The sequence below is a fragment of the Sphaerodactylus townsendi genome, linkage group LG02 (genome assembly GCF_021028975.2).
Source record: "Sphaerodactylus townsendi isolate TG3544 linkage group LG02, MPM_Stown_v2.3, whole genome shotgun sequence".
NCBI classification, from domain to species: domain Eukaryota; kingdom Metazoa; phylum Chordata; class Lepidosauria; order Squamata; family Sphaerodactylidae; genus Sphaerodactylus; species Sphaerodactylus townsendi.
The window spans coordinates 138,428,593-138,447,302 of NC_059426.1; the positions used below are offsets into that span (position 1 = coordinate 138,428,593).

Genomic DNA, 18,710 nt, shown 5'->3' on the forward strand with positions numbered 1-18,710 from the left:
ATTAACAGAGATGTGAGCCCTTCGGGGATAGAGTGGTCTATCGAACAAACGAATGAATGAATATCTCCCCCCCCCCCACTCTTGATTAATAAACTGATACATAAAAGAATGCTGGCATGGAATGTAGAATCTTGAATATGTTTATGTATGTTTTATTCTACAACCATGTGCATCTTCGAGGGTTTACAATGGCAGAACTGTTGGTGCTGGACTAGTGTTGAAGTTTGAGAAGTTAGTATTGAAGGTAGATGAAAAGCTGAAGTCCAAATTCTGCCTCATTCCATCCTGGCTACAAACTTCTCACCTGTCCCTCTTCAAGCACAAAACTCCCCTTGAGTTGTCATTCCTTGGAATGAACAAGGCTTAGGCACCTGATGATCCTGTCTTATAGCATTATAGAATTGTAGGAGTTGACACTTTACTTGTTCCGTGCTGCAGTTTACATTTGCAGTGACACTTCATACTTGCAAGAAAGCAGAAAAGTGATATACAAATGGAATATACTTGCCACTCATATAGATGACTTATTTGCCTGATTCAAAAAGGCTTTCGAAAATGTGTTTTAATCTTTTATATTACCAAGCTGAATACTATGGAGTTCAGCAGTAAATATCACATGATGGGAACAGCAAACCCGGAAGTATTAATGCTAGCTGTGTAGCATACATATACTTACCCATGGTATATTTCTGGCAGCTCAGACTTGGTGCACAGCCAGCCACAAAAATCAGACTTTAATCTCAAAAAGGCCTGGGTTTCCCCTCCATGGTAGGCAGTAGAAGGGGATGTTTTTTTGTGGGTCATTATCTAACACAGAGGTAGGGAACCTGCGGCTCTCCAGATGTTCAGGAACTACAATTCCCATCAGCCCCTACCAGCGTGGCCAATTGGCCATGCTGACAGAGGCTGATGGGAATTGTAGTTCCTGAACATCTGGAGAGCCGCAGGTTCCCTACCCCTGATCTAACAGGAGATTCCCTGGCACCATAGCTCAAAAGAAACTAAGAAGTTGCTCAATCCTACAGCTGCGTAAAAGTAAAGCATGAAGAACTGTTTAAAAATTAGCATCCACAACCCTTTTCTAATACATTGCTAGCTTTTATATCCTTATATGTGTATCACATTGAGGTTAGTGGTTGGCTGCCACGCGGACGGGCAAAGCAACGATGGCAAGATACCATCAATGCGGATCTAAAAGTTACAGGTCTGCAACCAGACATCATGCTCCATTGAGAGAAGTGGCGTTTAAAAATCCAAGCAGCAGACCCTGCATTAGTGGGACAATGCGAGGAGGAGGAGTAGAAGGAGGGGGGGGAGGAAGAAGAAGGTGGTGGTGGTGGTGGTGGTGGTGGTGGTGGTGGGGGTGGGGGTGGTGATGGTGGGGGTGGTAGTAGTAGTAGTAGTAGTAGTAGTAGTATGTGGATGGCAGCAAAATGCAAATTAATTATCTGCATTGGCAGAAAATTGAAAAAAGGGAAAGATGCACATTCACAGTTAACTTTTCCCCATTAATGCCAGGTTTTTTTTACCATTTTTAAACTTTGAAGTGAGGATTAAAAATTATTCTTCTGATTTCCCTCAAAGATTACAAAATGAGCATCATGCTGCCCCTTGCCTTAGATACAAGTGGCATGCCAGTATAGGGCACACTTTGTTGAAGGAAGGATCCTGCTTGCATTGGTGGTGCTAAAATACAGTGTAGTGTTCACTCTATGTGAAATGATTGTTGAAACTAGGCTTAAGAAACACATACAAATGCTTTTGGGAAAGTACATATCAAATCTTGGATTAATAAGATTACAGATGGTACCAATAAAAGACACCTCTTACATTGTTTATTCAATTTATTTCAGTATCTTGTATTTCAGGGGTGGAAATCAAGATACAATAGAGGGCGCAGTTACAAAAGAGGTGATTGATATTCTTCCCTGACTTATTACATTATTAGCTCTCTGTCATCCAGAAAGCAATAGATGGGCAAGATCAGTTTAGCTTAGTTCTGTATTTTCAACAATCGATTAAGGATAGGGTGATGCAACATTTTTTAAAACTGCATTTGATTTACTTAAAAAGCAACTCCAAGCACACCACTGAAGAAGGTGGAAAAGATGTCACTGACATTTGTTTAACCACTGCAGTCATTTTAGAACCTGTGACACCTTATCCACTGATACCAATCAATGCAAAAGGAGTGCAAAATTCAACAGATTAGTCATAATCAAGAGGGTTGTATAGCATGCAAGCTCTTCACTGGAACAAAAAAGATTGTTTGCAAAGATTGTTACAAAGCCGAGGATATAGGTACCATGGAGTGTATATCTGAACATGGACAGTTGTAATGGGTTGAAGTCCCAATGCAACACACAGCTCTCTGGGATGGCCAGGCTATATGCCAAATTGGTATATGATTATGAAACTATGGTGTATGAATGGTAGATCAGCGTGCCAGTTCATTCAGTACAGCGCAAGTGGCAGCATGGAATATTGCAAGGGGTTTTGTTGGATTGTGGTACCGTTATATATATCTTTTGATATTCCTATCTCCTTTAGCCTAGTACCTTGTAGCCTTGCTTGCCTATAATACTATGCTGCAGATTGAATGAAACAATCCTTTCTGAGCCCATGGGTTCAACAGATTTAGAAGGACATAACTCTGCTTAGGATAGCATTGCAAGTTTTTTTTTTTGCAGGAAACTGTGTGAGGGCTTCATATTCATTTAATTAATTTACTGGTTTTTTTAAAAAAAATCTGCACTTTCTCCAAGAAACTCAGGGTACCATCCATGGTTTCTTCTCATTTATCTTTATTGTATCCTTGTGAGATAGATTATTCTGAGAAGGAGATCTAGGTCAAAGTCATCTTTCAGAGTAGGGTGGAGATTTGAACCCTTGTCCCTAGTGTAGTACTCTAACCAGTATACTACATCAGCTCATAATCTGTCTCAGCGGATGGCCTCAATCCTTTGGAATGAAAGGAGAGTCTAGATGGGAGATGAATGACTTACTCTTTCTTTTTCTCCCTCGGTGTTATTGTTTATTCATTCAGTTCTACTGAATCTTTTAAACAAGATGACTGAGATTTCACATGGCATTTTTAGCTTGTACACACCACTGGGGAAAATTCCCTAAGAATATTGGATTTTTTTCACCCTTTGCAATTTAGAGATTACATTTCCTATGGATGTGATATGATATTTACATTTTAGACATTGTTTACCAGGTTCTGTGAGGGTGAAAAGTGGGCCTTATCTGTTCCAAATTAATTTACTGGGTAGTTGTTACAGGTTAGGACTTTGTCTCCCAATTTCATTGCTGCCATAATGCCTGAATCCCAAGGTGAGGCTGGAAGTGATGTCAGAAGTCACATTTTTCATTATTTCCACTCTGATCATAGCTTTGATACCCGTTTGCGTTGTGTGGCTTAAAAAGAAGCTCTCTCTGACTTGAACCATATCTACAAAAAATTCTTTACAGTACAGTTGTGACTATGGTACTGTTGAGTTTTAGACTGGTCCTGTGTGTTTAGAGATGTTTTAAGGCTTGCCTTTTGTATTTAGTGACAGTCAACTTAACAGAGATAATGATGATGTCCCAGTAGAGGAGTCCATGTTTGTAAGGCCATACCGTTGAAATAGCCATATTTATACTTTGTACTGGATAGCACGGATTGGCCATAAGTGGAACCTTCTGAAGGGACCTCAGTATTTATTGTTCATGTATTGCATTTTGTATTTCAGCATAGAGCACTTTTGGTATCATTAGAGCACTTGACACTTCACATGGTATTTATGATATTATTAGCAGCTTAGATATGGTGGTTACTTTCCTTTTTAACTAACCCTACAGGGTTGTCATAAGGCAACTATGAGTTGACTGTTAAAAAGGGATTGCCAATCTCCAGGTGGTACCTGGAGTTAATCTATAATTACAACTGATCTCCAGATGAGAGAGATTAAATCCTCTACAGAAAATGGCTGCCTTGGGAAGTGAGCTCTGTTATATACCCCACAGAGGTCCGTTCCCAGGCTGTACGCTCAAATCTCCAGGAATTTACCCTCCAGAATTGGCAACCTTACTTGATGGTGAGACTTTGGTGGTTGAACAGAGTCAACATGATTTTTCGACATTTTAGATTTTGATGGATTAGTTTTTGGTCGTTCGGCAGTTTTTTTGTTTGAGTTGAATGGAGGACATACAACAGCATTGTTTTAGTCGACTGCACCATCAAGTTATTCATTTCAGATTAAGCATCTGGAACTTTATTACCTTGAAAAGGAGATAAAATATTTCCCATCATTTGTAGATACTTGATTCTGCATCATGGTTTTGAACAGAGCAGAGCAGCCCCCAGCAGTGATCTTTTGCAAGTCAGTCCTGAACAAAACAGCAGCTTCGTGAAGCCTCAGTTGACCTCTGTTAATAAACCTACGTAACCTGGTGTGGAGGTTCATCTATATTATGAGCAGAATGTGACCAGAAGGAGCTGCCTCAACCCATGATGTACCACACATATGTGGGAAATGTAATGCTAAAGTGAAGTGCTTCTTCTAATAGTGAACTGTTTACAAAAATAATTTTAATTTAAGTTTAATGAAGATTGTAAATCCTTGTGTATATGCAAGACATTTTACTAGAAGTTGAGATTCAAGGTCGGGAAATCCCAAACTGAGATCTATATTACTTGGTAGTCCCCTCATCAGTATGTTATTACTTTCACACTTTTGTCATGGGTTATTTTTGGGATACTTTTTAAACCATACAATGGAAGATGAATCTATTAATATCAGGCACAAATGTATAAGCTAGGATACTGGCATTATTCATCTTTGAATTTCAGTTTTATACAGGGAACCCCACCAAATTTGAATAAGAAAACCGCAGACTCGATCTTCTTTTCATCCCCTCTGAAACAGAATGGAATCTGAGCAGCTATTTGAGGCCAGAACATAACCTTTAAAAGATTTAGGTTACTTGTTCAGAAGAAGAGCCTCAACCTGAATAAATCAGTGCTTCCTATATTACTGATATGACGTGACTGTGTGGGCATCCAGGATTTAGAAGAAGAGTTTGGATTTATACCCCACTTTTCTCAACCATAAGGTGTCTCAAAGCAGCTTATCAACCCCTTCCCTTCCTCGCACCACAACAGACACCTTATGAGGTAGGTGGGACTGAAAGAGTTCTAAGAGAACTGTGACTAGTCCAAGGTCACCCAGCTGGCTTCATGTGGAGGAGTGGGGAAACAAACCCGATTCTCCAGTTTATAGTCCACCATGTTTAACCACTATATCACACTGTTTCTTTAAATTCGGCAGATGGACCCAGTAATGTCTGATAGCCCTTGCAGAAAAAAAAAGCAGTCAGAAAAATTCCTTGCTCCTCCTCCTCTCCCAGCATTCAAAACCACTTTAGGTGATGATTAGTGCATTTTCTTTCATTCTGTTTGCATGCCCTGGCAGCATACAGATACCAGATCTCATCCACCTGAGGGAAAGGAATGCCCACGCCATCTCCTCAGCTGGATTCAGTCTTCCGCTTAACTGAGCCCTTGGCCAATTTCTGATTCAAATTGAACATTAGGGGCACTGAAAGGTTTCACCAGATGTTGGGAGAGGGGTTGAAACATCCACATGGCATCATTTGCAAACCTTCCACTGTACAGGTTTTCCACTGTTTTGCTTTCCCAAATCTAATGTGATATCTTTTGTGAAAAATCATAGTCATCATGTATTTGCATACTGTGTAGAGGGGAATGTACGCATTTTAAGTCCTATCTATATTGGTGCAATTTGTCTTTCATGTGCACTCCACATGAAGCTCCCTGATGCTGCTATTCTGCCCTACACCATACTTTGCCTTTTATGTATGTTTATGGCAACCCAAAAAAGGGCCTTCTTGGTCATGGCACTGAAATTTATGGAAACCCCCTTCCCCTCAGGAAGTTAGTTGGCCTCTAACAGCAGGTGAAGACTTTTTGTCCTGTTTTTATGTGGTATGTTTCTGCTGTTTTTATGTTTCTGATTGTGTGTCACTTCAGGAACTGTGAGTTGGGTGGAAAGGTAGTATTAAAATGTTTTAAATAAATAAGATAAAATGTCCAATTCTCACCAGCTCCACCTTTCCCTGGCTTGATGGCAACTTCTCATCTTGTGCCATAAGTCAGCTTTGAGGAAATTTCAGGCTTCCTTTTGTATACCAAAAGGGCTGTTTTTGTGATACATTTGTGGTTATGCATAAGTTGATTGGCTTGTAGCCGCTCTTGGTCTTGGAAATCGCTTAGTGTTGGCCAAAGCTGGTGAGTCACTAATGCCACCATTGCCAGCCAGGACTGGAATTGCATGAACTGAGTGCACATGAAAGGTCTCAAATTAGTTCTCAAGAAGTGGCTAGGAACACAAAGTTCTGCACTTACATCACCAGTGGAAGACTGTGAAGTATTTGCCTTCTAAAGTGTTGGGTAAAATAATAATCTTTAACCTCTGGGCAGCATGTTCTTTCTGAAGTGCAGCCCAGAAGCAAAGAACTTTTTGTCTTGCTAGAATGAATTGCTTGGAATTGCAGTGTTTTGTGCATTATCAATAGAATGGTGTTCTTCAACTGGAGGAAAATGACCCCGGAAGATACTTTGCTTATGGGGTTTTCCCGTTACTAGATAATATTACCCCGTTTTGGCTCATATATTAGCTTTTTACCTAGTGTCTAAAAGAATGTTAGCAAAACTGGAGATGACCTCTAATGTCAGCTCATTCCAGGGACCTGTTTCCATTGGAGGCTGTGATTATACAGAATACAAAGCTGCAACCTGACACTTGTTTTATCCAGCACCACTTTGTTCAGATCTGGCTGAGTTTGCTTGGTGTTCTTGGTTATTTTAGCTTTTGTTTTTGGAAAACTGCTGCTTTTATTCTGGTCTCCCTACCTACCCCAACTATAGGCCAGAACTGATAGAATTTTGCAGCTACTACATTCACCACTGGACTTTGGATCCATTTCATGAGTGTTTCCCACTTTTGAGACTGGGGGAGAGTTTCAAAAATTGTTGGGGAGGGATTTGGCTCAGTAGGAGACCCATGCTTTGCATGCAGAAGGTCAGCCTTTGGCGACTCTAGTTAAAAGGACCAGGCAGTAGGTGTTGTGGGAATCAAAGGCCTCAAAAAGCCACTCTGGGAGGAAACAGTTGAGAGCAGAAAGCAGGGAGAGGGGAAGGTTCAACCACCTCTTCATTTGCTGTTTCTGCTTCCAACTCTTTCCCCTTTCTTTGCAGGTGGGGTGGGGGGGCTGGAAACATTGCTAGCATTCTGTTGGTAGATGAAACTTGGCTGTTGAGAAAGTCTGTCCCACTGAGTAAGGCTGCATGAGTGGAGCTGGTGTTTCTTTCACCGCTGGAATTATGCTGCATTTCTGTGACTATGTTCTTACAAGAAATTGATAATTTAATAAATATACATTTCGTGTTGTGACTGTTAATTTATTCAAATTGTATCCCCCCCCCTTAAGTGTCACTGTATTGGCAGAGTGGGCTGGTGTTTGCTATTTTGCATCATTTATTCTGGTTGCTAGTCATTGGGAGTGGTCATTCCCACTCTGCCTTCAACTAATAGAAATCTTGACTGGATCCAACAGAAGGACTTCTGTCCACAGACGCTATTCCCTCCCGCTGCAGCTCAAAGTATGGGGGGCATTCTGGAGGGAGGGAAAAGGGGGCAGCACATCGATGTGCTTGATCCAAGCCCCTTGTTTTGCCTCTCCTGCTTGCTGAGACTTTACCAAACGTTTCTCACTCTACAGTATCTTTGCAGTCGTAAGGACTAGACTCTTGCTTTTTAAAGAGACTCACAAAAGGGAGGGTAGAGAATCCCTTAAGAAGCTGCTATACATATTGTGTGCTTTTACAAAATGGCCACCTACGGTATGTACATGTCTATTTTCATGGGTAGATTTATGCCTAAATCCCTGAAGCAGTGGAAATGAATTGGTTTCAGCTTGATGTCATAATTTGATTTGTCCCATTCCTTTCTTCCTCACTCCCTCTTTTACATGTTTGGTTTATGAGAAATAATCCATGGTCTCGACAGAAGTTCAGTATACAGAGTTTTGAGATCCAGATAACCAATGTCCTGCTGGGCATAAAGTGATCAGAATATAACATTTTATTTGCATTTAGTGAAAAGCTATAATTGTTGCAGGTTAGGATCCATTCTGCTACTGTACGTTGCTCACATAAGCATTTCTAGAAAAATTTTAACTTTACTCTTTACAACTTTATAAAACTAGATTATAGTTCTGACCAGGTCTGTGATCATCAGAGCTGTTCTAAGGGTCTGGTAAGCAAAAACAAAACACAAAAGAGGAGAAAATATTCCACAGGCAAAAGGCACTGTGAACTTTTGAGCCAAGCCTGCTTTGCTAGGGAAACACTGTCATAAGCGCTGAGATGGTAGGTGAACCTACTTGATTTGTTGTGTACTGCCCTCCTTCTCCAGCACATACGCTCACTAGAACACATGAGGCTGCCTTGTACCAAATCAAATCATTGGTCAATCAATCTCAGCATTGTCTAATCTCACTGGCAGAGGGCGGGGAAGTCTGGGAAGTGAAAATGGACCTGCAGCAAACCAAGTGCAGAAAAAGCCAATTTTGCAGGCACAATTAGGTTTAGCAGTGCCAACAAATGGACACTAGGTCATCCCGTGCTTCATTGTGCAAACTGGTGGCAGCATAGCGGGAGGCAGTTGGTGAGCTAACAGTGATTGCCTTTGCCCCTTGAAGGGACTGAGCCCAGTGGCAGAGCTGCTGCTGGGCCTTGGCTCTTTGTGCTCCTAGCAGTGTCCCACCAGGATTTTTTTCTGTGAGTGAAATGGCCAGTCCATTTCTGGTCAGGGCTCTCCAGAGCACCCGACCTTTGATACCCCCTGTCGCCTGATTCCATAACTGGAGATGCAGAGTATTGGGCATGAAGCTTCTTGTGCTCTACTACTCAGCCTTAGTCACTCACTGATTGACAGAAAACTGCTACGTATTTTGAATCACTCTCATGGTATCAAAGGTGAATGCTCTTGAAGGTGATTTCCTCATATGATACAGTTTCAGCAGGTTAGTGGCCTTTTAGCTGAGTCATTATCCATAGAGCTTTCTTACGAAAGTATTCAGGGAATTCCCATCTGAGAAACGTTCCCATGTTTTGAGGAGGAAGGTTGTTATAATGAAAGCCATTCCTTTTTAAAAAGCATGACACAAAAGTATATTATATGATTTAACTATTAATTTCTGTGATTAAGAATTTTGGATGCTGTATCCTGCTTTACACCATGATTTGGGTCCATTTAAATTCAGTTTTCATTAACAAATTTCCATTGATTGAAAAAGTGTCAGAAATACATTTCTGCTAATAACGATAAAATAATCCTGGGGTTTTCCTATACTGATATATATTAAATCATGTGACATCCAGGCAACAGAATTCCAATCATGTAGATGGTCACTTTCAATTAAGCCCCAGCTAACGTCTTTTACTCATGCTACTCTCTTGAATCACCGATACAATTCTTGACCATGAGGCTATCTGCTCCTGGAATTCCAATTTTCAGTTTCTCCTCCGCATTCTCTTGTAATCTTCAAGACCAGCTGAAATAACTAGAGTGGTCTAGCCATTTTGATAAAACTTTTAATTGACAGTCCTATGATAACTGGTCTGTGAATGGATAGATGCTTTGGAACATGTTTGAGTAAATAAGTACATGTCCCCAGGAAACTATTCAGTAACCTTTACTGTAGGTATTTTTTATGTACTTCCATCGTAGAGTGAGGATTCAAACCAGGTTCTTATCCAAACTCTGACCAGTGTACTACCCTAGCTGGTTTGGGGTTTAAAGGAAGTAGGCTTTAAAAATAGCTATGCCACTTAGGTTCTGATCTTTATCATAAATCTGTTGTTTTAAGCACCTAACTGTTTCATTTCAGGTGGATCGCCATGTTGGTCTGCTGTAGAAGAACTAAATTTGAGTCCAGTGGCACTTTAAAGAACTTCAAGATTTCCAGGGTATGAGCTTTTGAGAGTCAAAGTTCTGACGAATAAAGCTTGGACTCTTAAAAGCTTATACCCTGGAAATCTGGTTTCTCTTTAGGGTGCTACTGGACTCAAATCTAGCTCTTTTAACAGTAAAATAATTGTGGCTATTATTTGTTACGTAGATAGAATGGCATGCATGCACATTTTAAAGCAAGGAACCTTTGCCTATATTCTGACAATTTGTACTATATTTAGTTTCTTTATGAGTAAAAAGAGGTAGAGGTGATTTGTCACATGTTCCTTTCTTGACAAACAGTTATGCGTGGGAACAGTATCAGACAGGAAATCCCTCTGCCATGAACCCAGTATAGCTAAATATAGACCACCCCAGTCCTAGTCAAGTCTAATTTAGATAAAATAGGTCATTAGATGAGTAACAAGTGGGTAAAAGGAGATTGCTTTCAAGTGCTTAAAACAAAAGCACGGTGTTTCCTTTTGGGGGTTTAAGTAACAGCAGCTTTTTGTATGAACATGCAGGATAGCTTTCAGCTACTCTTTGGTGGTGACTGTGGTTCTTTTTCAAGGGTGTTCAGGTATTTCTGCTAGAAAGCTTAGATCTGCCCTAAACAGGACTCTTGTTCTGTGTGACAAAATCTTCCATCTTTCACTCCCAGGAGGATTTTCTTCCTTCAATACCCCTTGTGGCAGAACCCCTTCCTTATTTCAGAGGGTTCTCATCCCAGACAACCACCACATTCCATTATATAGCCTGTCCATTATGTGATATTAAACACTATCAACCCCCTTAGTGATTGTTCCAATCTCCCCTTCCTGGATCTCACTTAACAGGTGCTTCAGGATGTTTACATATTCTGAGGGTCCCTTCATATTTTAAGGTCAGACCCCTGCCCCCAGCAATGCCATATTCTGTTGGTGTACTCAGACCTCTCTCATTTCTCGCTGTTTAAGCTGTTGTTAAAACCTCTGCCAAGTTCCATATACTTTACTCAGTAATCTTCAGGATACGAAACCAAATCTTATTTGACAGACACACATGTTAAGGAAAGTTAAGAATTAAAACTTAATGGTGATCCGAAGCACCTTACAATATCGTTGTCCTAGCCATCATTTTATCCTCACAGCAACACTGTGAGATAGATTAGGTGAGAAAGTGACTGGCCCCAGGTCACCCCCAAGCTTCCATGGCACAGTGGGCATTAGAACATAGGTCTTCCGGATTCCAGTCTGACATTCTAGCTATTGTGTCACAGCTCTCTCTGATGTCTCAAGTGGTGCTAGGTTTCACTGAGTTCATGTAAGGACAGCCTCGCCCTGCCTAAGGCAGAAAGGCAACCTGAGGTAGCCCTGGCTTTGTGCCCATTCTTTCTGCGACTTTGCTTTGTTTCCTTTACTTTCTTATCCTGCTTGACCCACAGCCAACTCCAGATCAGCTTTGTAGTTTCACTACAACCTCCCCCTAACCACCAAGCCATTTAGAAAATGATGGATCATGATGGAAAGGGACCAGAGGAGCTAGTAGCATTCTAGGGATGGAGAGATTTCTTTAATGACAAGTTGGTGGAGAAATGCACATGTCTATAATGATCCTGAAAATTTTCAGCCTAGGTTTTGCCAAAGAGTTGTTGTTAGGGTTAGAGTTCAGTAGTATCAGCTTCAGTAGTATCTGCTGTGACAGTATGATTTGGATAAGCCCTTACAATTTTCAGGAACTTCTCAAGTATTATGCTAGAAAGTGAAAGCAAATACAGATGGCTCCATGCATTAAAAACTTGTTTTTGTTTGCAGTATCCTAAGTTCTTCAGTTGTCAGTTGTTTTTCCTCTTTTTTGTTACAGCTGCTAGATGTTGTCCTCTGCTTAGCAAAGCATAATTTGCGATTGCTTGTATTGGGACGAAAACACATGCTGAAAGGATCTCGCGATTGGGACCGAAGAAATATGGCCATTATGCAGAAGAAAGCAGACTTCTTCTTTACCGAAAATGTGTATGTACTGATGAAAATGAACTGTAGCCATCTTTCCAAAAGAGAAATGTAAATGTAGTTGATTCCAAGATGGAAAAAATAGCCCTAGCACCAAATTGAGCTCCAACAAAAGTTAACCATGAACAACAATTAAGGCTGCAGTCCAAAGGGGAAGGGGGGCTGAAGCCACATTGGAAGTGGGGGAAGGGTTACACCAGCACTGGTGTCACCAGTGTCATGCTAAGTGGCATGGACAGTGGCGTAGAGGGACTTATCTCAGCAGCAAGGCACTGCTTAGCTCTGTGGTGCTGGGAACTGGAAGTTTTGCTCCATGTCATCGTTTCTGCCCCATAGGAGGCTGTGCCAGCTTTCCAGAGATGTTCTCATGGGCGTTCCCATGGGCAGACCATGAATGTTTCCCTTCAGCTGCACAGACTTATGCCACCAAAAAGTATGGTGTAATTCATAAGCCTCTATGGGTTTTCCCAGGAGTTTCTCCCCCCCACCCCCACCCCCAGCACCTGTGCTGCCAGTTGTCTGGAAGCAGTTCTGCATCAGGAGCCTGATGTACCGCTCCCCCCACCTGTATTGGGCTGCCCATCGTGGAACAATGGATTAACTGTATTATTGTCATTGTACATTGTTTAAAAGTTTGCAATATTGTTGCCATAAATTTGTTTAATGTTTGGGACAAGAGACGCAGCATTAAGAAACTCAGCTTTGTACTGGTAAACCCTATATTATCTTCTTTGTCTTAATGTCTCGGCTGGTATATTTCCTGTGTTCAAATGTAGTTAGGAATGTAAAGCAGGTGATCATCAGTGAAATAAATACAATGCAAGGCCCATTGTACAGCATAGCTACAATGAAATTGATGGATTCATTTTACATTACCCTGGGGAGTAGAAAGTATTGCAGACAATACAAAATATTCTTGATCTATTGTATCATATGCTTACTTGCACTGCAACAGGCTGGATGAATTCAGCATTTGCTCTTCTAACCATGCAATCCTGTGTTGAGTTACTCCAGTCTAAACCTTTGCAAATCAGTGAGTTAGATCCAGACTGAATTTTCTGTCAGCCAAATGAACCTTTTCTGCTGCTCTTTTCTGACTGCAGCTTACTGGTCTCCATGGAACTCTGCTGTTAGGGAAAAGATACCCTGAGGAGCTACATGCACAACATTTGCAATGGGAAGGGGAGAATCAGTGGAAATGGTCAATTAAGTCTGAATCCAACCCCGTCAGTTTGAACTTGAGGACTGAACTGTGTGTATATTAAGCGGCAGCCTCTGCCTGGTGCTATTGTATCTCTCAGATGTGTATCACGGGTAGTGCTGGAAGGAAAAACTTTCTTAAACATTCTGTTTCTTATAATGTAGATGTTGTTGTGGCAGATAGGGAAAAGTGAATAATAGTTTTGCAATTAATGACAGAAAATGTTGTTTTATAGCTGTTCACTAGGGTCCGTAGTGTATGATGTCTCTTCATCTTTTCCTGTTCAAGGTCTGAAGATGATCCCTTCCTGCTCTATGCCACACTTCATTCAGGCAGCCATTGTAAGTTTGTTACCAGAGATCTGTTACGTGATCACAAAGCTTGTCTTCCTGACAGCCTCACTCGACGCCTCTTCTTTAAGTGGCAGCGTGGACATCAGATGGTGCTATCTGACTATGTACCAGGAAAGAGGATAAAGTTTGAGGTATTCATTTGTTACATTAGTCAGTTCAACATTTATGGTGTGTTAGCAGTGATAATCTGGTTTGATGGGCTCTTCACAGAGTACCGGATAGTAAATTACATACGTTCCCTAAAATGGGGAGCTTGATTTTTGAAGGAAAATAATTTAACTCTTGTGGTGAAAAAGCTCTGCTTTGACCTTCAGGCTCTGTTCCTCCATGTTCTCTTAGGTGTCTGGTCATCAGTGGCCATCCAAGGTCTCTGCCTGGCACAGGCAACCCACTTGGCTTTCCCACTTGGCATTCCTAATATTATCATACCCAGCAGTTTCAAGACTGCTGGCTTTGTAAAAGCCTTTTAATTACTGTCTTATCAATATATCAATATTGTAGCCCTTTCCAAAAATAATCTGCCTCCTAAAGGAAAGAGGCAAAACAATCCCCTGGACCACACACTGCTGAAGAAGGGAACCATGTGTAGAACTGATATTCTCTCTCACTCCCCTCCCCCCCCACACACACACACTTGCATATACTTCCTGCTGCTGCTGCAGGAAAAGAGAAAGGCTTATTTTAAAATAAAGGCGTTTTTGAAATAAAAAATGTAAAAGCCCTCCCAGTCATCGAGGAGGGCAGAAGCAGAGTGAGGTGGGGTGGAGCCAAAAAGAGACCCTGCTTGTATTGTTCCTTGGCAGATTCTTTAGCTTAAAAGGTTACAGTTGTAACCTTTACCTTGAAGATCCTGCTCAGTTGTGCAGTTCTGCACTTGGCAGTGGCTGCTTCCAGAAGACTTCAGGTAAGAGTTCTGTCTGCCTTGATGGAATCAAGTTTTATCATCTCTCTTTCTCTTCTCCCTGCACAGGTCAAATAAGCTTTTCCTGGTGTCTCCAGGAAAAGACTGTCCTAGGGTTTTCAGCCTCCAAAAATTTGTTCCTTGCTAGATTGCACCATTCTAGCTGGGGTGGTGTGTGTGTCTGAAGTCATATTCTGTCTAGCTAGGCCTACTATTTGCATTTGAACAATTGTAGTGGTTGAGGCTGGCTCCCCCCTCCTGCCTGTTCTCTGTAAGAGAGATGATACATTTTAAAAACTCAGCTTGAAGGTTTTGCTTAGGTTTTGCATTTCCTGACACACTTAAAGAGTTAAGGGATTTTTTTAAAGGATTGAGATGATAATATGGGATAAAGTTTTATTAAGTGACATCCAGCTCAAAATAATGTTTGGTGTTTTATTTCCTTAGGAACTAATTCATTTATCAAATCAGATAACCTTTTATTCTTGAATGGATTTGGAGAAGTGGCATTAAAATTTTCTAAACAAAATAAATAATCCCTTTTTAACATTTGAAAGAAGGGAAAATGTATGCTAAGAAATATACATTATTTATATCGTTTTATATGGTAAAAGCTATATAACATCTACCTTTGTACTCCCCAGCCTGTACTGAATTACGATACCATTGTGCAGACTACAGGAAGCACATGGCATATTCCCTACGACGACAGTCTCTTGAAAAGATCTTCTTACGAAGTGCCGACAAAATGGCTTTGTCTCCAACAGAAATAAAGGACCCATTTTTCTAAACTGTCATTGTGTGTGTTGTAACTTTATTATCTTAGACAAGCCAGATACTGACAGCTATTATGGAATTCACTTTCCGTCTCTCTAGTACATTTCTTATTCCACCTTTCCTTCAAGGAGCAAAGTGCTGTATACATCCATATAACAAGCCTATGAGGTAGTTTCAGCTGAAAGATTGACTTAAAGTCACTGAGCAAACTTCAGGGCAGAAGGGAGATTTGAAAGCAGATCACTTACCAGTAGCTCCTGGTCCAACACATTAACTGTTATTCCCCACAGGCTGTTCTATACGAAAGACTTTTGTGTTGGATTGCATGATCCATCAGTGGAAGGGACTGACAGTTATTGATCTTCCCAGCTTTTCCTCTTTCTCCAGCAGCCATTTCCAATCCTGTGAAAGTTTATTCCTCAGGTTGCAGTACCTTTGTGGACTAATAGTCATGCAGGTCAGGAGGCTGTGGTGAGGTATGACCAAAAGCTCCCCTCCTGCCTCCCTCCTGAATGGGAAATCCACTTATAGAAGAGTAAGGAGGGGGTGATTTCTCGTCCCCATTGCAGTCTCCCAACGCAATGGCTATTATTATTATATAACAGGGAACCCGATTTTCCTTTATGCCCAGCACTGATTTGTGACAGTTAACAAAATTAAATGACATGGATTTTTTTTATTATTAGACTGACAGCTTACTATAAAACCCTTAAGAAGTATACATATTGGGAAACAAATGGTTCATCATATGGAAAATCATCAGAAGATTATGTATATACTTAGGGATACCAAACTCCAGGTGGGATCTGGGAATCAACTGAAATTATATCTCATCTTCAGACTACAGAGATCAGTTCTCCTGCAGAAAATGGATGCTTTGGGGGTTGATTCTGAAATGTACCCCACTGAAGTCACTGTCCTCCCCAGGTTCTTCCCCCAAATAAAGGTACTGGGGTGACCACTCATCTAATTAAAACACTAAATGATGCTGGAAAACAACACAGAAACATAGGCAAATGTTGCTCCATAAGGAATCATTTTCTCCCATACACTCAAACTGCAGTTTTGCTTTCTCAGATATGCAATTTCCCTATTAGGATCTGGCAACCCTAACCCCCACCCCCCCACTGGTGGCCAGGGGGATCTGGCAACCCTATAATATAGTAATGATTATTCTCCCCCATAACACATGTATGTTACATCTAAATGCTGGATCTGTTTTCATTTAATTAAAAGCAATTTTAAAAACTCCGTAGATTTAAAGTTTTAGAACACAGATGTGGCATTTTATTTTAAAACAGCTTAATAAACAGTCAGGTGAACATAGATGACACTTAGAAAAAGTAATTTTAACACACACCTCTTTTGCCGTCAAGTCATATCTGACTTATGGCAACCGCTGGTGTGGTTTTCAAAGCAAGAGATGTTCAGAAGTGGTTTGCCGTTGCCTGACTACCCTACTATTCCGTAGGGACTCCCATCAAAATACCCGGGTCAATCCTGCTTAAGTCTGAGATCTGATGAAATCAATGCTGGATTCATAGTGATAGAGTGGGGGTGTGGGTGGGTGTCATTTGAGGAGTGAGGACTAAGGGAAGCTCAGTTCTTTAAAGGTGCATTAATCCTTGTCTGTAAATATATTTGTATGCACCCTAAAGTAACTCTGTGAGAACAAATATGCTGACAAAGAGGTCAGTTCATTCAAACAAGAGCTGGCATCATCCTCAGCTTTGATTTTCTTCCACAGAAAGAAAAAGGAAGGGTTTTTTGAGAATCACGTTTTCACGCGGCTCACAACCGCGACCATTCGCTCGGCCACGGCTCTCAGCCGTGTTAAAACAAAAGAATTGCACATAACGCGATTCTTGAAAAATCCAGGTTCCAGTGGAGAACTCAAAACAGATCTGCATTAGGATCAGGATCCATGCAAAGTTCTCCCCAACCTGGTTTTTAGAAACGGGTTTATCCTGGTTTAATTGGCCCGTGTGCAAAGGGCCATAGTTAGGAGGCTGCCTGAGCCCGCTAGGGTGAAGGGTTGGTGACAGCATGCTTAATCAGAAGTAAGCTTTCCAGTGAATTGAAAGGGCTTGTTTCACGCTAAATGTGCCCAAGACTGTAGTCTTAAGGCTGTTTCACTCATTAGTTTTCAAATAAATAGCAGCTTTCTACTGTTCCTGCTTAGGCCAAAACAGTATATATTGCTGCTACTGTTACTGCTTGTGTAATAAATATGATATGCGATGTAACCCTTCATGCATCAGACAAATTAGAGCTATAGCTCACAAAAAATATGGCACAATAAATTAGTGTTTCAATTTTGACAATAAGACTAGTGTTTTGCTATAGCAGATTGACATGGTTGCTTCCTTTTCAGACGGGACTGTTGGTTTCTGATGTCTTATTTTATGGCAGTGGTTCTCAACCTAGGGGTCGGAACCCCTTTGGGGGTCGAACGACCTTTCACAGGGGTCGCCTAAGACTCTCTGCATCAGTGTTCTCCATCTATAAAATGGATAAATGTTCGGGTTGGGGGTCACCACAACATGAGGAACTGTATTAAAGGGTCGCAGCATTAGGAAGATTGAGAACCACTGTTTTATGGGATTATAACGTGGGGCGGGGTCCATCATCCTAGGTGCCTGTTGCCATTTACTTTATAACATTTTGGTTACAAAGTAAATGGCAACAGGCACCTGGGGTGATGGACCAGGGAAAGTCCCAGTCTGTAGCTTGTGTGTGCCTGCCAAGGACAAAATGTACTTCCTAAGCACCTAAGCGGTCAAAGTGCTTCCTCTTTCCTTGGATGGTGAACAAACTTTAAATTCAGCACATCACATAGGAGGATTCCTAAAAGGAAAATAAAGGTACTGGGGTGACCACTCATCTAATTAAAACACTAAATGATGCTGGAAAACAACACAGAAACATAGGCAAATGTTGCTCCATAAGGAATCATTTTCTCCCATACACTCAAACTGCAGTTTTGCTTTCTCAGATATGCAATTCCAAAATAGCCGATGAGGAAGGACAGATAGAAGCTATTGAGTGTTGGGATTCTGGACAATCGTACCACTATAGGGGCAAAGGGATAGCTGTCGTCCTCTTTTCTGCCGGCTCTTTGCTAGCCGTGGATCTTGCACATCCTCGTATTTTTCCGGCTATGAGGACAAAGCACCGAAATCTGAGCATCTTAAATTTCTGTTTATTGTTGCCAATAAAAAGATGCCCGTGCCCGCACAAAGGAGGGGACAAAACACAGAACCTGCATGCTCTGATCATATTTTGGCTGACGAAAGAAATTCCAGAAAGAATAACAGATTTATTTGTGTATAACTGTCAATCTTACACAATGTTAAAACAATCACTTTGCGTCCTGTACGCTTCTGACGCTTGGCAGAACACGGGCTATTCACATAACCCTGATGCACTAGCCTCAAGCTTTAGGAACCTAGAAACCAATCCCATCGA

At 41.2% G+C, this 18,710-nt stretch overlaps 1 protein-coding gene across 6 annotated transcripts in view; it reads left to right on the top strand.

Annotated features, from left to right (window-relative positions):
* LOC125426484 (protein only RNase P catalytic subunit) overlaps positions 1-15,262 on the top strand; it is a 53,872-nt gene extending 38,610 nt beyond the window's left edge. For all 6 annotated transcript variants that reach the window (XM_048484796.1, XM_048484798.1, XM_048484795.1 and 3 more), the window contains 3 exons: positions 11,865-12,013; positions 13,500-13,695; positions 15,110-15,262. In XM_048484796.1, the coding sequence (XP_048340753.1) occupies positions 11,865-12,013; positions 13,500-13,695; positions 15,110-15,238 (474 nt within the window). In that variant the 3' untranslated portion in view covers positions 15,239-15,262. The remainder of the gene's footprint in view (positions 1-11,864; positions 12,014-13,499; positions 13,696-15,109) is intronic.
* Positions 15,263-18,710: the final 3,448 nt, after the last annotated feature.